Below are 19569 nucleotides of genomic sequence, written 5' to 3' on the forward strand. Positions count from 1 at the left end.
ATTACATTTTTAAGTATTATATTTGAACAGCTGTGTCTTTTATTGAGTTGAACTGGAAATGTTATTGTCAACACAAGATTGAATGTAGACAGCGAGTGAGGGAGAGAAAGGAAAGTCAAGCCACGCCCCCACGCCACGTCTGAAGTGTGATTTTGTGCAAAAATAGTTTCTCTGCCAGCCTGGAAGATGGTAAAAAATGGCTTAAAAAAAAGAAAAAAGAAAAGGCAGTTGAATTTAAATAGCTTTCTTAAGCCAATAGGTGAAGCTAAGCCTGAGGTAAATAAGTCCTAACTTGTTTCTGTGGAAATCGCAGAGCAACAGCTTCACAGCAGCAGTTAGCTTAGCAAGTAGCAGCACCTGTAGTGATGATGATAATGCAGGAGAACCTGACTCCAACAGACAGGACACGGGAGGAGAACTATCCAGGGGACATGAGGAAGACTCAAGGTGGACTCAAGATGAAAAGAGCCAAGCGTAAATGGAGAAAAACAAAGCTCCAACTTAATCTAGAACTGTACAAAATAAGTCTGCGTAAATTCAATGATGGCTTGTTTAAAGCGAGGCAGCAATACTTTTCTGAAATTATTGCTAAAAACATCAACAACTCTCACACATTGTTCTCTGTAAAAGCTCATTCCAGTCAGGCATTGTACCAAAGTCACTGAAAGTAGCTGCTGTGAAACTTATGTTAAAAAAGAGAACAGTGGATGTTTCTAAACTGGCTAACTATAACCTAATCAGCAACCTTCCATTTATGACCAAAATCATTGAGAAGGTGGTCTTCAACCAACTGAGTCAATTCTTAACCTTCAACAAAATATTTTATACATTTCAGTCAAGCTTTTATTCTCATCACAGCACAGAAACTGCTCTTATCAAAGTGATCAATGACATAAGGTTGAACATTGATTCAGGAAAAGTATCTGTTCTCATTCTATTAGATCTCAGTGCTGCATTTGACACTGTAGATCATACAATTTTGTTACACAGATTGCAAACATGAGTTGGACTAAATGGAAAAGTAATATAATGGTTTAAGTCCTACTTGAGGAGCAAAGTTATTTTGTAAGCATTGGAAACTTTGAATCTGACAGATTACCAATGTCCTGTGTGGTTCCTCAGGGCTCTGTTCTTGGACCCCTTCTGTTTAGCCTTTATATGCTTCCTTTAGGACAAATTCTACAGAACTGTAAGGTTGATTATCAGAGCTACGCAGATGACACACAACTATATCTATCACTGAACCCAGATGACGATGGTCCCATTGAGGTGTTGTTTGACTGCTTAGAAAAAGTAAACTGCTGGATGCGTGAAAACTTTCTTCAACTAAATCATGATAAGATAGAGGTGATTGTCTTTAGTAACAAGTAAAAGAGGACAGCTGTCAGCAAGTATAGTATCTTGAGTTTCAATCTTTAAAAGCTAAAGACCAAGTCCGAAACCTTGGTGTTCTGATTGACTCAGATCTGACATTAGCAGTCAGATCAAATCTATCACAAAAACAGCCTTCTACCACCTAAAGAACATCTTCTGAGTGAAAGGTTGAATGACTCAGAAAGATCAGAAGAAACTGGTACATGCTTTTATATTAGGCAGACTGGACTATTGTAATGGTCTTCTAACAGGAATTGCCCAAAAAAGCATCAAACAGCTACAGCTGGTTCAGAACGCTGCAGCTCAGGTCTTAACCAGAACAAATAAGACTCAGAACACATTACTCCAGTTTTAAAGTCTTTACACTGGCTCCCAGTCAGCCTTAGAATAGACTTTAATGTTCTGCTGCTGGTGTATAAATATGTTAATGAGGTTGGTCCAGAATACATCAGTGAGATGTTAGTCAGCTATGTCTCAGATCTATGGACAAAGGTCCGTGGAGCCCAGAGCTCACAGTAAACATTGTGATGCTTTTTGTGGTTTTCCTGCAAAGAAGTGGAACAAACTGCCAGCAGAGCTGAAGCCAACATCCAATGAGAACATTCAAGGCTCACTTTCTCTCTCCTGCGTATGATTGAGAGGGAGATTTTTGGTCAAGTTGTTGTTGATGTAATGTGTTGGTTGATGATTTAAAATGTTTTTGCTGCTGATTTTAATGTTGTTATTGATTTTGAATGTTTTCTGTTGCACTTCTTGATCATTTAAAGCACATTGAGTTACCTGGTGCATGAAATGGGCTATAAAAATAAATATGCCTTGCCTTAATTATAAAACTAAAAAGGCTTTTTTAGCAGATTGTCTGTACTCCGGCATAATCGACATTTGGAAACAACAAACAAGGAAACAATATTGCACTCATTGCTTTGACAAAGGTGCTTTGAACCACCATGGGTTTGTTTGTCCTCCTCTAACCTATCCGATGCTCAGCTCAGTGTACAATCTGAAGATCAGGGGCAGGGCCTACGGTAAGAGATGGGCAGGCCATGCAGCCATCCACACACTACAACAGACACTGATTGTACATGATGTGAAAGCAGAGAAAGGGACAGCACGTGACTATGCAGCGTTTTGTCTGGAGTTATAATAATACAACTAATGCTACTAGTGTACACTCACGTCAGAATTGATAAATACTGACGCTTGCATGAATTTGGTCGAACACACGTCGTAAGTTCAGTTGGGGCGACCATGGTTCAGGTGGTAGAGGGGCCGTCCTCTGATCGAGAGGTTGGGGGTTTGATCCCGGGCTATACCAGTCTATGCGTTGAAGTGCCCTTGGGCAAGACACTGAACCCCAAGTTGCTCCCAGTGGTTGACTAGCCAGTCCCACTGGTGTGTGAACGTAAGTGTGAATGAGTTGATATGTAAAGCACCTTGTGACCGCTGTCTGTGAAAAGTGCTATAGCTTACTTACTAGATCTGAATGTATGAACGATTGAAAAAAGTTAGAGCCATTTTGAACAAATGTGAACTTTAGTTTTGATAACAGTTTTTAATAACTTTCCTGTCTGTGTTCAGATGTCCAGACTAAAGGTGTGTTTGCAGCAAAAGGCAGTGTTGCCAGGCTATGGCATCTCCCATGCCTTTTTGAAATCCCAGGCTCTGCTGTTTGGAGGCTACAGGAATGCACTGCAGGGTCACAAGGTCAGACATGAATGAGAACAAAATGATAATGATACTAATGATGATTATGTGTCAAGATTCATTAATTGCTAATCCAATTCCAAATCATCTCTTTGAAGGCGGGTGAAATATATTTCAATGAAAAGATGTTTGTGGATCACAAGTCTCAGAGTATGAAGCAGTTCCTTCAATGTGCCATCCATTTACAGTTCTTCAAACAGGTATTGAGCATCTCGTGTATAGGTGGTCAAACAATAAGAAATTAATTTGTCCTGTTTCATTCCAGTCATTTAATAAAGTGGCAATGACTATAAATTAGGTTTTCCAATTAATCACACAGTATTCTGAAAAAAATTGCATTGTTACACACAGAGTTCAACAATATAAGGTCTGTAATGTATTTTCTGTGTCTGTGATATTGACAAAGGTACAGTCCGATTTCAAATTAATTTTGTATTATCATTCCAATTGGAGACTGAGAGGGGGTTGCCAGATGCCTTTAAGAAACTATTTTTTTTTTTTTTTTTAACAATTCGAGCAGATTTTTGCACTTTTTCTGCAACTACATCAAACGGCCATATTTTAACCTGTCTTCATCACTTTCTCTTGCAATGTTTTGCTCTTTTTTATGCATTTTTGCTACATTACTCTAATTTCTGCCACTTCTTCACATTTCAATGCCCTTTTCTGCACATTTTTTCTACTTTCAAGACACTTTAGGCACTTTTAAACCCTTCAACGACTTTCCCCACCTAATGTTGGATATGTTGACCGATTAATATCACGTTTAACATCTTTTCACCATAATTCATGCTTATCTTTGCCAATTTAACCACATTCACAATTTGTCATGCCCATTATTTGCCAGTTAAAACTAATTGTTCTTACTTTTTAAATAACATTACCCAACCACCAGTGACGTGCCGTGACCACTAGGGCTGGGTAGGCACGTTGCAAACCGAGACCACCAATGACAATTTCATATGTTTCCGTTGGCAAGTGTTAATTCAATTCAAATCAATTTTATTTGTATAAAGCAATTTCCATCAAGGTCATCTCAATGCGCTTATCAAAATATAAAATTCATAATAAGAAAAAAAAACCCAACAAGATCCACATGAACAAGCATTTAGCCATCTAACAAATCAACATCATTAACACCATTAAAGGAACATAAACAATTATTTAATATAGCCTCCATACTCTCCCAACAAGATATATCTCATGACACGGCAGCACATCCGAAAACAAAAAATGACAACAACAACTCAGAACAGCCTCAGTGAGGAGCATCCACAAAGCCAATCCTTCCTTTTGTTCCATTCACTGTAGAAAGTACCAACAATGTTCTGACCTTACCTTTGCTGAAGGTCTGGTAACTCAGGTGTTGGTCTCCCATCTTTTAAAAGCTGTCATTTTTCCTCAAAAAAACGTTTCTCTATCATCCTGCCTGTAGTGTTATCCCGCCCACTAGCTAAAGAATGTAGCAGCAACTATCACATGGCATCTATTCACTAATGTACTGTGAACTTACGTATAGCATTTAGCATAGCGCGGTTACGTGCAAAGGCAGCTCTGTACGCTGCCTTTGCACGTAAATGGTTGGCATCTTGGGGACCTGACTGCGCATGTGCAAACACGTAAAAACACACAATGGGGAACGGAGGCAGAGGAGCAACGTGCCTTTGGGAGGGGGCGTGGCCTCCCTTTGCCTTACAGCGGAGTGAAAAGAAAAAGACTGCAGCTGTTCCAGGAAATAGCACTGTTTAGTAATTTGGGCTATGAAACGCACAAAATGTGGACACTTTCAAACTTATTGGTACTGTAGGCTATTGGAAATGGAAAAATAAATAATTTATAATTATATTATAATTAAAACAAGTAATCAAAATATCAATTCACCCTTGGGTAAGCACTGCCTACCTTGCCTACCCTGACGCACGTCACTGCCAACCACCTCCCCCCCATTTCTGCCACTTTGCGGTCAATATTGAGACTTTCAACCCATTTTACCACTTTTTCTGTATGTTTTTGGCCACTCTAATTTGCAACCATTAACCAATTTTGGTGATTTTTAAAATCCCATTTCCCCCCCTTTCCCACCATTTTTGGTCACTTTTAACCCATTCTGAATAAAACAAGGGTTTACATCTTTAAGATGAGTATATACTATTGCGCAAATAATATTAAAGTAATAATAATAGAGAGGTTTCTATACAGGAGTTTGATTCCTCTTGTCCATCCTTATACTTTAAGACTCAGCAGTGAACGTGTTCACATTTGTCTCACTGTTCCCACAGTATCTACCTGTTTAGTCATCGTATAAAAGCTGTGTTCTTCTCTTCCTTCCTCTTTATTGTGTCCGTCAGTTTGATCCTCATTTGTCGCTTTTCCTCTGTTTAATGCAAAAATCAACAAATTACTGGTGGAGGTAAAGATCATGTATGAAAACGTTGTCTCTGTGTTTTTATTAAAGTTTATAGATGATCGTCTGGATATTTTGAACAATGGAAAGGAACCACAAGATCTATTTGAGGAGGAAATAATTAAGTGTAAAGCAACAGTAGGTGTGTAACCGACCGTGTGTCCCTTCCACTGTTATTATTGTAATAAAAATCATGATAAAGTAATCTAAAATCAAACAAGAATATAAATCGTATTGACGTGCACATGCTTAAATTTTAAAATCATTTGACTAACTTTTCTTGTTTTTTTATTTTTGTGTTTTTTAAGAGAGACACAAACTTTTTGTCCACAACATAAAGGTTTGTTTGTGATTGTTTGTTTAAAAAAAAAAATAATGCTTACTTTTCTTGAGCTGGAATTTTCCTCATGGATGTTTGTAAACCTTTGACAGAAAGGAGGAGAAGCCCTCATCCTCAACATAAAGACCAAAGCTAAGTTGAAGGTGGGCTGCTGTTTCAAAGCCTGAATGCACCATTTGTTGAAGTGATGTTATAATTCCAAAGATTTCTGAGGCACTCAAAGGCAATCATCAATCAAAAAGTTGTCTAACGCGTTTCAGCCAACACAGTCTTCGTCAGGGCAGACATACTGGGTTTTCACACCTGCACCTTATAATGAATTAGAACGTCATGTGATCAAAAATGTCACATGATCACTTAGAATTAACAAACAATATCACGGAAACAGATGAACAACGTAAGTGACAAAAAATAACATACACAAAAAAAACAAGTACATTTCACAATAACTAAAATATACCAACTTGAAGGAAGAAACAAATAACAATAAATAGCCAAAAATGTAAGTAATTATTCGGGGCGGCGACAGACAAAAGAAACTCTTGGATTTATACTTTAAAAGCTACTCAAATTCCAGGCTTAAATGGTGAACTTGATTCCACTCCTTTCCTTTAAATGTATAGATATATGTGAAGATATGTGTGTAAATATTTGTATATATACATTAGAGCTGTCACTTTAACGTGTTAATTGCGATTAAATAATTACAGGAAAAATTAACGCGCTAAAAAAATAATCGCAATTCTATCTCTATATTAGCACTCCACACAGTGCGAAACCTTATTATTTCCAGAGTTCCCGGTATATTTATAATTAGGGATGTAACGATTAATCGTAAGGCAGTTAAAAATCGATTCATAGGTACCACGGTTCACATCGATGCTCTGAAAATTGAATTGCAGTACTTTTTTTAAACAGCAGAGGGCGCTATATATTAATCCTTCCAGAAGTGGACGTGACGGGCGGAATCTGCTACTACTTTCTTTCTGGCTGCCATTTACTGTTAAACAATCTCATAAATGATTCTTTACATCTTTAACACCGAAAGAATATCTGTAATATTACATGAATATCTGTAAAAGTCACGTTTTTCTATTAGCTCTGTCTACTAGCATAGCATCTCTTCTTCACTGGTGGAATATCTGCATGCTAACCGACCACTGGGTTACCAGCGCCCTCTGCTGGTCCAAACAAATATCTGACGTCAACACAGTAAAATGACTTTTTTTTTTTTTTTTTTTTTTTTTAAAGTCTAATTGTTAAGCCACAAAATATATTTTCAGTTGCACTTTTAAAAAAAAAAGAACTATTATGTAGTTTTGAATTGTTTACTATAGAACCAGAATTCAAATGAATAGGCTTCTTCTTCAATTGTATTATTCCTTTATTTATTTCAATTCAAGATTTATTTTTAGTGAAATTGCATTGTTTTGAATAGTTTATCAAGGGATTCTTTTGACAATGAAAAATAAAAGGAAAATAGTACAGTATTTTCCCCAAAAAAATAAAAGAATATTTTTCAGTCATCATTTCTCTACATTCCCATTTTGTAAAATAAATCGTGAGAAAATCGTATCGTGAACCCAGTATCGTGAATCGAATCCTATCGGGAGTTGAGTGAATCGTTACATCCCTACTTATAATACTGATGCACAGACTACAAAAACAAGACAGGAAACTGCCCAGCTGCTCAGCTTTGTTTACGTTAATTCTGGCTTTTAAAAGATGAAAAACTAAAGCCTAGTTGTGTGCAAATTGTGAAAGAAAGCGTTTACCTTATCACCGGAACTTTGCAGCCTCCGCTATCACCTCAATATAGCAGCTAGCACCTTAATGCTAAACATGTAGCAGCTAGTACGGACCAGTGGGCGTACTCTGTAGCTGTTCCCATTCAACGTTCTTGAAGCCAAAATACAGCGCTTAGGGCCGCTTCCATCTTGCACATTTGACGTCTTTTGGAGCCAGAGTCTGTGCAGTAGGATCCGGCGGGAGGAGCCCTGGTAGCACGCCCACCCCATTTAGCGTACTGCCCTGATAAGTTAGGCAGCCCAGCTACGCCACAAATTCTACCAACGTCTTGTTCAGATGATCAGATCATAGAGGTTAGTACTAGTATTAGTAGCTCAAAAAAAGATGAAAAAACTGAACGAAGAAGTTTAATGGTGTCTCGATTTTCCTTCACAACGTAACTGCTTATGCTATTCACAAAGAGAGCTACGCAAGATCCGCGGCTGTCAATCATCGTCATATATGACGTCATATCCCGTTTTTCAACTTCTAATAACTTTTAAAACAAACTTCACAGAAAAATGAGCACTTGAACACAATGCAGGGTGATAACTAATGATCACAGCAGAGTTTAGGTTTAGAAAAAAAATACGTGACGAGTATTTTAACTTTACAGTTTGACCAACATCCCATCCATTATCATTGAGGAGGAGGGGTTTATGACCTATACTGCAGTCAGTCAGCAGGGGGAGCTCCATGGTACGGAAAACTAGCGCGGACACTCGGACAGTGCGAACTGCTGCATGCTGCAAGCACACGATGTCTGACAAATAAACAAATTCACTGGATAAATATTATCTAAAGGAGAGAAAAAGCAACAAGTTCAGTGTCAGAAAATTGTTCTTATTGTTTATGATGAGCTAACTTATAGCACTACATACTTTACTAGTTTTTTTCTTTTGTATTTTCTATTATTTGGAGATTGACTAAAGTAAACATCAATATGACACGTAGCCCTTGGGACTTTTCTCACATACAGAGGAATGTAAACGTCTACGCCTGCATCTGTTCTCGTCTGTTAAAAACAGACAATAAATGATGCTATAAAGACACTTTGTTATATATCAGTGTTTTGATCTGCAACAATAATGTAAATTAAATGAAAGTACCTGAAGTTGAGGGTGTTTCTCAGCAATTTTTAGATATGATTAAAAAAGATATTGTATATTTACAGTATATACATGTAGGTTATGTATTAGTTGTAATAATTACTTGTCACTTATGTTGTTCCTCTGTTTTCCTGAAATTGTTTGTTAATTCTAAGTGATCATGTGACTTTCCAATTCATTATAAGCTGCAGCTGTGAAGACCAAGTGTAACTGCCCTGATGAAGGCCATGTTGGCTTAAATGCGTTGGGCAGCTTTTTAATGTTTCTGTAGCCCATACCTTAAAAAAGTCTTTTTAAGATTGCCTCCGATTGCCTGAGAAATCTTTGGAATTGAGTATACTTGAATCCCCACTCTGAAGAGCACCCAGCATGCAGCACTCCATGCCAACCTGTTTCTAACTGATGTTGCTATTTTATCTTCCTTTTGATAATCAAATGCAGACCCAAAAGGAAGATCATGCTCTTCATCGAGGTGGATCGGCACCTTTTCGCAGGGTTCAATCCGACTGCCTGCAGAACCGTTTACCGATTACACCACATTTTGGGAAGGTAAGGGCTTACTTTCTGTCGAACAAAAATCATCACTAAATTCAATTGTTGAATAAATGGAAAATAAATCACAAGTATGTATCTACGATTTCATCTGCCAAAACTTATTTCCCTGCCTTTTATCTTTCATTGCGTCACTGTAATTGTTGTCCACTTTCATGTCAAATTGTTTGTTACTGCTTTGCCTAATGCCAGTCTCGTCCCCGTCGACCTGTCCATAAATCCAAGGATTCCAGATATATCAATGGATTGAAGAAAAATGGAGCTGCACAGGATGGGTGAGCCATCATAGTTATCAAAACCATTTGTCTCCATAAGAAGGTTAAAAAACAGTCATTTTACAACAGATTTGACACTGGTCACAGTCTCACTAACCAATTTATTAGGAACAACCTGCTACAATCGACCTGTGTTCATAACTTTTTTTTTTAATTCCTTCTGGTTTCAATTGAACCGTAATACAAACCTTCCTTAACTAATTTGGTCCTCATTCAAAGGCATTTACATTGCTTCACTGATGCAGGAGAGGCACTTATTGGTTAAGAAAGGAATGCATCTCTGGTCAGGGGTGGACTGGCTATCTGGCATACCAAGCATTGTCACGGTGGGCCCTTGACCTGAAGCGGGTTGGTCCAGTCCATTTTTTTATTTCATTTTTTTTTGATGAGTGACTGGAAACATACATGGTAACAGGTGGCCAAAAATAGTCCAAAAGTAGCAAAAACATGGCAAGAAAAGAGTGAAAAATTACTAAAATGAGCCAAAAGCAGTCAAGAGTGGTCAAAAAAATGGGCAAATAATGAGGAATTAGGTGGTATGTAATGGTAAAGGGTAAAATGTGGCAAACAATAGTGAAAAAGGACAAAGATGTGGAACAAAAAGAGGCAAAATGTAGTGAAAAAAGGAAACAACTGATATTTATTGTGCAAAAGTTAGCTTATTTGGATGAAAAATGGCAAAATAAAATTCAAGGACACAAATTGGATAAAAGTGTCAAAAAGAACTTGCAAAAAATGTACAAAAATAAGAAAAAAGCGATATTTATTGACAAAAGGAAGTTAAAGTTTTAAAAAAGTGCGACAAATGAAATAGATAAACTTTTCTGGGGGAATAACAATTAAAAGGAAGACATAGAGCGCCAGATGTTGAGAATCACTGACTTACATAGTGTCACTGATAATGTAGTGGGCTGGTCTAGACAGAAAATGGCAGGGATGAATTTTTGTCCCAATCCACCCCTGCTTCTGGTACTCATGGATGCATGAATATATGCAGGGCTTTTGTTTCAACAAAATGTAGACAGCAGCATACAAAACACGTTACAGTTTCATAAACATTACTAAAATGTTCTTAAAACAATCAAATAACACATGAGAAGAGAATGTCACAAGTGCATAAAAATCAATAAAACGTAAAGTCACAGAATAAGAGCTTATGAAAGATTTAAAAAAAAAAAAAACATAAAAGCAACAAAGTAATCCAAAAGACAATAAATTAGTTAAAACAACAACTTACTGATGAGTTCATGACAAGTTAATATAACAGTTTAATTATAATGCAGAGAAACTGAACAAATTGATCAAGACTTCACAGTTGCTCATTACAGTGAAGCTGTAAACCCAAATTATGGAGATTTTGCACTTAATATTTGAATTCATGCCAATTCAGAAAACAACTGGGGACAGTTTTTATCCAGAAACTCTAAAAGGTTCACTCTAAAGTCCCATTCAGAGACAAAATGTCATCAGTAGGTATGTTTAAAATATGAGGTTCTTAAAAAAACAGAAACAATTTACTGTCGCCTGCTGTCAAAGGCATGTGTACACTGAACTCTGCATGCCTCAATAAATACCCTCCAATACATGTATAGAAGTGTAAAATGATTTTTATTAACTTTTTGCCACTCAAACACTATTGTGACTGATTTTTAGATCCTGACAAACTAAAAGAAAACCTGGAATATATTGACTTCCACACGTGCTGTGCTAACAATTTCAATTCCCTGGGTTGAAAATAGAATAAAATTCAAGAAAAATAAGAAATTTCATCGATGTAACTCTTGTGTTGTTTGGCATTTTGTTTGATATCAGTGCTGTTTTTGATCCTGTGCCCACGTTGGACACTGAGCTTCAAAAATATGAGGATGAGGAGGAGGAGGAGGAGGAGGAGGAGGAGGAACAGTCATTGCTGTGTGAACCAGAAGAAATGGATCTTCTTGGAGAAATTTTTGACACACTCGGTTCTCAGAGTTGCCACGATCGTGGCCCGCTTTACAGTGCTCGCAGCTTGGATCTATTTGGGTCAGACAGCTATCATTACATAACTGAGGTAAGAAGAACATGTGAGTCCTGCTTTAAACAGCCAACCTATCACTGTTTGTGCTCCAAGGCTGAACCAGTTTTCATAATCAGAGCAGAGTTTGCCCAGTCATCACAGGTTAGCACACTCAAGTCTTGTGTATTTAAACTTTGAGCTCTGAAAGATAAAGTCAATGTGGAAATAAGGGTTACACATCACCACATTAGAAAAACAAATTGCCTAACCTGCCGTATTGCAGACTTTAGACCAATGTTGGAAATAGGGAAACTCTTTAAAAGTAACACAATATTAAACTGAATAATACCCAAAACAACCAATTAAAACATTTCCAAAATATTTTTAATGAAAGGGGCAGTATTATGTAACAAAAAAAAATCACTTTTTAATGGTTTTGCTACAGTGATATACATTGCTTTAACCTCATTCAGAGGGCCAAAGTTTCCTCCCTTCTCTTGCTATTCTACATTTTGTAAAAAGTCAGCTCTAAATGGGCAAGTTGGATCTTTACCCTTGTATGACTCATAAGTAGGGATGTAACGATTCACTCAACTCCCGATACGATTCGATTTACAATACTGGGTTCACGATATGATTCTCTCACGATTTATTTTACAAAATGGGACTGTACACAAATGACTGTAAAATATTCCTTTTTTTTTTGGGAAAATACTGTACTATTTTCCTTTTATTTTTCATTGTCAAAATAATCCCTTGATAAACTATTCAAAACAATGCAATTAACTAAAAATAAATTTTGAATGAAATAAATAAAGGAATAATACAAATGAAGAAGAAGCCTGTTAATTTAAATTCTGATTCTGTAGTAAACAATGCAAAACTGCATAATAGTTCTATTTCTTTTTAAAAGTGCAACTGAAAATGTATATTGTGCCTTAACAATTGGACTTTTTAAAAAAAAAACAAAAAACAGTCATTTAAATTTACGTCAGATATTTGTTTGGACCAGCAGAGGGTGCTGGTAACCCAGTGGTCGGTTGGCATGCAGAAATTCTTTCAGTGAAGAAGAGATGCTATGCTAGCAGACAGAGCTAATAGAAAAACGTGACTCTTACAGATATTCACGTAATATTACAGATATTCTTTCGGTGCTAAAGGAGTAAGGAATCATTTATGAATATGTTTAAGAGTAGAAGGCGGCCAGAAAGAAAGTAGTAGCAGATTCCGCCCGCTGCAAACACTTTTAAACAAGAGAAGGATAAATATATGTTGTTTAAAAAAAGTACTGCGATTCAATTTTCAGGACATTGATGTGAACCGTGATACCTATGAATCAATTTTTAACTGCCTTACGATTAATCGTTACATCCCTACTCATAAGGGGTAAACTCTATCTCCTGACATGGCTTCTCCTACCATACATAAGAATGTGAGCTCCTCCCTCAAACTACCTCACAGGTAAAACAAACATAGCGAAGGCAGGTTGATATTATAGTTAATATGTTTACGTTCAGTATGTAGATCCTCCAGTATATAGGTAAACCGAAGTGCAGCGTGAGTGCTCACAATCAGTTTCACTTTTAGTAGCACAAGTAGTTTGTGACCCAATGCGACACAGTGGTCAGACAAAACAATGGACTATTGTCTTAAAAGGACTGTCTGTGGTCAGAAGAGGTGAGGAGGAGAAGGAAGACTGTTAATGATTTACTGCTGCTGTGTGACTACTCATGCATATGCATGAAGGCCCAAAAACAGCCTGTTTTTATGAGCAGTCTGAAAGTGGTTTTTCAGAGGGCTAAAACTCCAGAAAACAGGTGAATTGGGGAAAATAAAACTCAAATACTATGTTGTTGGGGTTCTTAGAAGATGGGTGAAAAATAACATAATACTGGACCTTTAAGCCACCATGTCACCTAACAGACCACACGCTGACAAAAGCAGTTATAGTATGCATGAGTTATTATCATGCTAACTCAGACTCAATGTTTCTTTGTCATTTAAGTTTAGGGCTGTGTTTGAAATCTCATACTAGCGTACTGCCCATGAACCATAGTCTGATAGCTCATGAATCTGACACACACACAGAGAGAGAGAGAGAGAGAGAGAGAACACAGAGAGAGAGAGAGAGAACACACACACAGAGAGAGAGAGAGAGAGAGAGAGAGAGAGCACACACTGAAACACTCCAGATAAAGTAAAAATCAGCTGGTTTATGATAGAATCAATAAACAGCATAAATTTGTCAAATAACCACGTTACATTTGTTCAGAAGCGGTCAAGCCGTATTCTGGCTCTGAGTCCGATTGACGTGATTGCTGCTGAGGCAATAGTGCAAAGGGAGCGGAGGGAGCGGTGTATCAGTCCACTTCTATTAAATAGTGACTATAAAAAACTGTAAATTGACTGATATGCAGACATGGGGCAGTGAGGAGGAGACTTAATGTGGAGATGGAAACTCGTCCATTGAACATGATCAGAATACGCATGCTGTTACCGTCCTCCAAATACATATAACAAATATTTCACTACAATGACTGAAATGTTGGACTACTGTTATTCTTTGGGTTTAGAGATGTACTTCATGGGAGACCTTAAAATGTATTGGCTGTCAAAAAAATGTTCACTGACAGCAAAGCTATCTGACGCCACAACTGAAAATGTTCTTCTACAATTAGTGAACTTACACATCCTAGAAATGATGGTACAATTACATCAACTTGTATTGATCACATCTTAACGAACGCTCCAGAACTGTGCACAAATACTTTTTCTGTTCCAATAAGTTGCAGTGACCATAATTTAATAACTACTGCTAGGAGAGCTAAAATGGACAAGGCGGCCTAGAATAATTTATGAGATATTTTCAAACTTTTAATCAAGCTGTTTTTCAGGAGGATGTGAGAAATATAATCTGGTCTAATGTGCAGAAAACAAATGCGGATGATGCACTAAATGAATTTAGCAAAGAATTTCTGAGTATAGTAAAAAAAACATGCGCCACTCGGTCAAAAAACACCATGGTTAGTTAAAGATATACTGCAAAGCAACTGATGAAACAAAGAAATCAAGCTAAAGAAACAACAATTTTAACAGGGAATCAAAAAGACTGGAATGTGTATCATAATCTACGCAACCATGTCACAAAACTCAATAGGACAAAAAATAAATTGTATTATAAGAAAGAAATTGAACATAATAAGAAAGATTATAAAAAAATGTGGAATACAATGACTAAACTGGTAGAAATAGAAAATCGATGCCAACTTTCATTGATGTTGATGATCAATTTTGAACTAATCCGGCAGATATAGCAAATTATTTTAATAATTATTTTATACATAAAGTGAATACACTAAGGGAGAAAATGTCCACAACTTGTAATAAATGTATCTTTAAAAAATGAAATAATGAAGGAAAAAAAATATACAGTGTTTTCAAATTTCAAAAAGTAAAACTGAGTGAAGTTCAGAAAATTACAAGGAATATTAAAAACAAACCACCGGCTGTCGATGAAATGAATGGAAACTTCATGAAGGTGGCACCAGATTTTGTGGCACCAGCCATTTGTCACATAATAAATCTAAGTTTAACTACAGGTGTTTGTCCACAAGACTGGAAAAATGTCAAAAGTATTCATTTACTAAAAAAAAAAGAAGCAACCCTTTTATGGTCAAAATAGTCATCCAATAAGTTTACTCACAGCAGTTTGTAAAGTCATGGAAATTATTGTTTATGCACAAGTGAACAGTTATTTAATCAGCACACTTATAAAAGGGGCATTCAACTACAACAGCTCTGACCACAATGACTGATGACTGGCTGACAGACATTGAAGAAAAGAGATTAGTTCGCAGCCTAATGCTAGATTTTTCTGCCACTTTTGATATAATAGACCATAAAATACTCATTAAGAAATGAACTGCTTAGGGATTTGATAATTCTGCTACTACATGGTTAAATAGCTACTTAACAGTGAGAACCCAGACCATTTTCTTCAGTGGTTGTTATTCCAACATTGGAAGTTTGGCATGCGGAGTACCACAGGGTAGTAATCTTGGTCCTTTATTATATAATATCTTTTATCTACAGACAGACAGTCCAATTACACAACTCCATGAAACAAAGCTTTTGAGAATAGTTTTGACAAGCAAAGCCATCAAAGTGATTGTACAGGCTTTAATATTATCCAACCTTGACTATTGCCCCACTGTATGGTCTAATACTACTGCTGACAATACCAGAAAATTACAAGTTATACAAAATCGAGCAGCACGATTAGTACTTCATTGTGACTATTACACCAGCACCTAATTAATGCATCAGGAACTAAACTGGTTATTGGTACATGATAGACCTAAGATAATTTAATTCTCATTTTATTAATGGAAGTGTAATATCTTTCCTGTGAGAAACACAAGGCCATATATTTATATTACTGGTACATTACATGTATCTATAAAGCAAGGAATCTCTGTCTGTCTGTGTCTGTGGCTCAAATATCTCTGCGGTTCAGGGACAGACAGAGCTGAGACTTTCAACATGGCTGCCTTTTGGTTCAAAGGTGTGCAGCGTCGGATTTGTTTGTTTTTTTTTTTTTTTTCTTGTCTGCACATGCTGTCAAAGGTCAACACCACAGGAAGTGCAATCATTATGAGACAGCAATGCATATTTTGTTATTGCAATAAAATACATTGATTTATTTTATTGTTTAATTGTGACCATCACCAGCCCTCCCTAAGGAAGGGTAAGAAATCTTTTATCATAGGGAGGGTATAAAAAGGGAGAGCAGTGTTACACCTAAGTGGAGGGGGAGGGGGAAGGGGAGGGGAAAGGGAGCAGGGAGAAGAGACTCAAGGCAGGAAATAGAAAAGGTGGGGAAGAATAGACTGTTTTGCAGTGAGGGTGAGATGTGAGGTTGTAGAATATATTGTGCTTATTATGTTGTGTAATCCAGCCAGTATGGTGACAAGTGTGAAGGTTAGCTATAATGGTGGTGGCTGTGAACAGGGGGAATGAGTGAATGGTAGTACCTAAAGCAGGTATTTGGGATTAACGTGTCTAAGGTTAAGCCCAGTATGAGTTTTATCCCACATCCCAAGGCGTGCCAGTGCATCGTAGACCAGTGTATGTGCAAAAAAAAAAAAAAAAAAAAAAAAAACGCTACTGCAAGCCCAGGAACTGCCCTGGGCCTGCAGATGCAGCCAGGCCAGCAGAAAGAGCGGAGGCCAGGGAGCCCCAGGCAACCCCCCAGATGCCCCCAAGATCCCAGGCCGAGAGGCAGCCACCGCCCCCCATACACGTCAGATTTGTTTGGATTGCAATAGTACCGTTGACGAATCATTTCATGAAATTGTCCACTGCCACCGGAGCGGAGCCACGTATGCGTTCTACGGACCTCAGGAAAAATAGCAGCAGCTTTCGCTGTGGCTAATGGGGATCCTAATGAATAAACATACGCGGTAATACACGAAAACCTTCGTTAACAAGAGTACAGCAGCACACCTACGTGCACATTCTGATTGGCCAAGTCTTTTGAAGGGCACCCTTATTAGCCAATAGGGTGCGGCCTTTTTGTAACTTTTTCTTGGAAAATTGTTAAATTATTGGAATGCGGCCAATATAGCAGTGCGTTCAATAGCCCGGAAAATATGGTACTCAATGCATGTGTAGTGTGTAGCACATCAGTATGCGATTTCAAACACAGCCTACGTTTCTCTCATTTCATTATCGGGTAACCCTGGAGGACAATGAGTTAGCTCAGACAACCTTTCAGTGATATTTGTTGGTTTTTTTCTCAGCGTGGTACTGCCAACCCCAGCCAGGAGAGCCTGTCTCTGTCCGGCAGCGACAGCCTCCACAGCTGGAGTTTAGAGACAAGGGAGGATTTGTCTGAACTGGGAACGAACTCTGATTGGCAGTGCCTGGACATCAGAGAACCAGAGAACGAAAGGAGCAACGATGTGCAGGCGTCCTTTGAAATAAGAGAGCAGGAGACGGGATGGAGCGAGGACGACACAGAGAAAACAGAGACAGTGAGGGAAGCAACGGCTGAGAATCCGGGCAAAGAAATGGACGACACAAATGTATTAACAGAGGTGAATTTTGAGGAAGAAGAGTGGAACGATACTCTGGAAAAGAAAAGTAAACATGAAGCTTTCAGTGCAGGACAGGTTTCACAAAGTGAACCGAACAACAGCTTTAACAAAGCAGAAGACACACAAGTCAAGAGCAAAGGTGGGAAAAGGCCTTCAGATGACCTTCAGACACTCGACTACCTTCATGTAAAGTCTGAGGAGGAACGTCAGGAAAAGGTCCCGCCAGAAACTCCTCATTCCACTCCTGAGCCCGTTGTGTGTCTGGGCAGAAGTGAAAAAGCACGGACAAAAGAGGAGCAAGCAACACGGCACACACCACCACCTCCTAAGGTGCAGTCCGCAGCAGAACGCTACCAGGCAGCAGCTGCACACCAAGGCCTCCATGTCAAGTCCAGGACCAGGGACCTGGCTGGAACTGAGAGATCCTGCGAAGCTCTAAAAGCCAGAGAGAGGTCGCACACCCACCCACAATGTGACCTGGAGGGCCCCGTCGAAGACACGCATCCTTCAGTCAAAGTGTCTGAACTGAAGAAAAGATTTGAAGCCTGAAAGCAGTGATGAGGTGCATTTCTCATTCAGTTAACATTACTGATTTTGGACTTGTTTTTCTAAGGCCTGACTGGTACATTTTTGCATGTAACTTGAGGTGTGGGGATTGAATGTCGTCTTCTTTTGAATTTTATAGTTTATATCATTATGAGGATAGCAAAGAAGCTCATACTGCTTTATGCCTGATGTTGAGTTCGCTTCACAGTTTTTCCTACCCTCTGCTTGTTTTCCTTTCAATTGTATTTATTGCTTAGAAAACAATTTAAAATCTAAACAAAAAAAATACAATTGAACATTGTTCAGACTGAATAAATGTGCTCTATCAAATGTGGGTGTTGGATTTTTATTTTTACCTTCATTTCTTTTTATTTGGATCATTAATTAGATAAGCAAAGTATAAATGATTATTTGTATATGGAGGAATTTCACAATAGCAAAAAGGCTCATTTCCTTTCAATAATGTCACTTAATATCAATTCTGCTTTTTTGGTAACAAAATAAAAAAAAAAAACAGAAGCCACATGACATCCTAGACAGTTATGCCTGTCTGTCTGTCTCAGAGCCACTACATACAGACCAGTGTTACTTTTGCTGATTTAAATTTAGTGGCCTACATTATTTTTAAAGCGACAAGATTATGGCTTATTAAAAAAAAACAAAAAGTGAACAAACACAATATCAAAATTGATTAGATTATACTTTATCCAACAACAGGGAAATTCAATTGTTACAGCAGTCAGAGTAAAAAGAATATACTATACACAAACAAAATGGAAATTTAACAGAACAAAAGATCAATATTGTCATTGTTAAAACAGATGCACACAAATTAGATAAGTATGGGTTTTTTATGGCATACTGACATTTTTGTTAACTAAAATATATCATTTTTTAATCTTAGTCAGCTACAGTTAGTTGACTAAAACTAGACGAACTGAAATAGTCCTGATGACAATTTTTAACTTAAAGTAAGCTGCATCAAATCACTATAAATATATTAAAATTTGCTGTCAAAATTAACTACTTTTAAACTGGGCCTGGTAAAAACCAAAGAGGATAGACCAGTGAGGACTGCCCTGTGGGATAGCATCACTAAACTTAGCATCAAAAGTGATGCACAGGTTATAGAAGAGTGACGGAAAACAGCTAAGGTAAACCAGAGATAAACACTTCACATGCACGTCTTGACCACCGGCGCTTGGTGACATAAGGACAAAGGATGCTAAAGAGGTGTGCGCAATATTTTATTTACACCATGTGTTGCAGGCGTACACAGAAAACTTAGTACTAAATATAAAAGTGCAGTTAAGTGTTTCCTAATCTTTTTCCTTCATAAATGGAGAAGTGTAAAATAATACTTTATAATAAATAAACAAAATA

General features: G+C 37.6%; 1 protein-coding gene across 3 annotated transcripts in view; it reads left to right on the forward strand.

Moving 5' to 3' along the window:
• The window catches only part of dennd1c (DENN domain containing 1C), a 37400-nt gene extending 19922 nt beyond the window's left edge, over positions 1 to 17478 (forward strand). For 2 of the 3 annotated variants that reach the window (XM_028446870.1, XM_028446888.1), the window contains 8 exons: positions 2953 to 3078; positions 3177 to 3278; positions 5534 to 5624; positions 5791 to 5822; positions 5915 to 5965; positions 9161 to 9268; positions 9464 to 9546; positions 17344 to 17478. In XM_028446870.1, coding sequence (XP_028302671.1) covers positions 2953 to 3078; positions 3177 to 3278; positions 5534 to 5624; positions 5791 to 5822; positions 5915 to 5965; positions 9161 to 9268; positions 9464 to 9546; positions 17344 to 17416 — 666 coding nt within the window. In that variant the 3' untranslated portion in view covers positions 17417 to 17478. The remainder of the gene's footprint in view (positions 1 to 2952; positions 3079 to 3176; positions 3279 to 5533; positions 5625 to 5790; positions 5823 to 5914; positions 5966 to 9160; positions 9269 to 9463; positions 9547 to 17343) is intronic. The other variant, XM_028446879.1, reaches the window with a different exon arrangement.
• Positions 17479 to 19569: the final 2091 nt, after the last annotated feature.

The sequence above is a fragment of the Gouania willdenowi genome, chromosome 1, assembly GCF_900634775.1.
Source record: "Gouania willdenowi chromosome 1, fGouWil2.1, whole genome shotgun sequence".
Classification (NCBI taxonomy): domain Eukaryota; kingdom Metazoa; phylum Chordata; class Actinopteri; order Blenniiformes; family Gobiesocidae; genus Gouania; species Gouania willdenowi.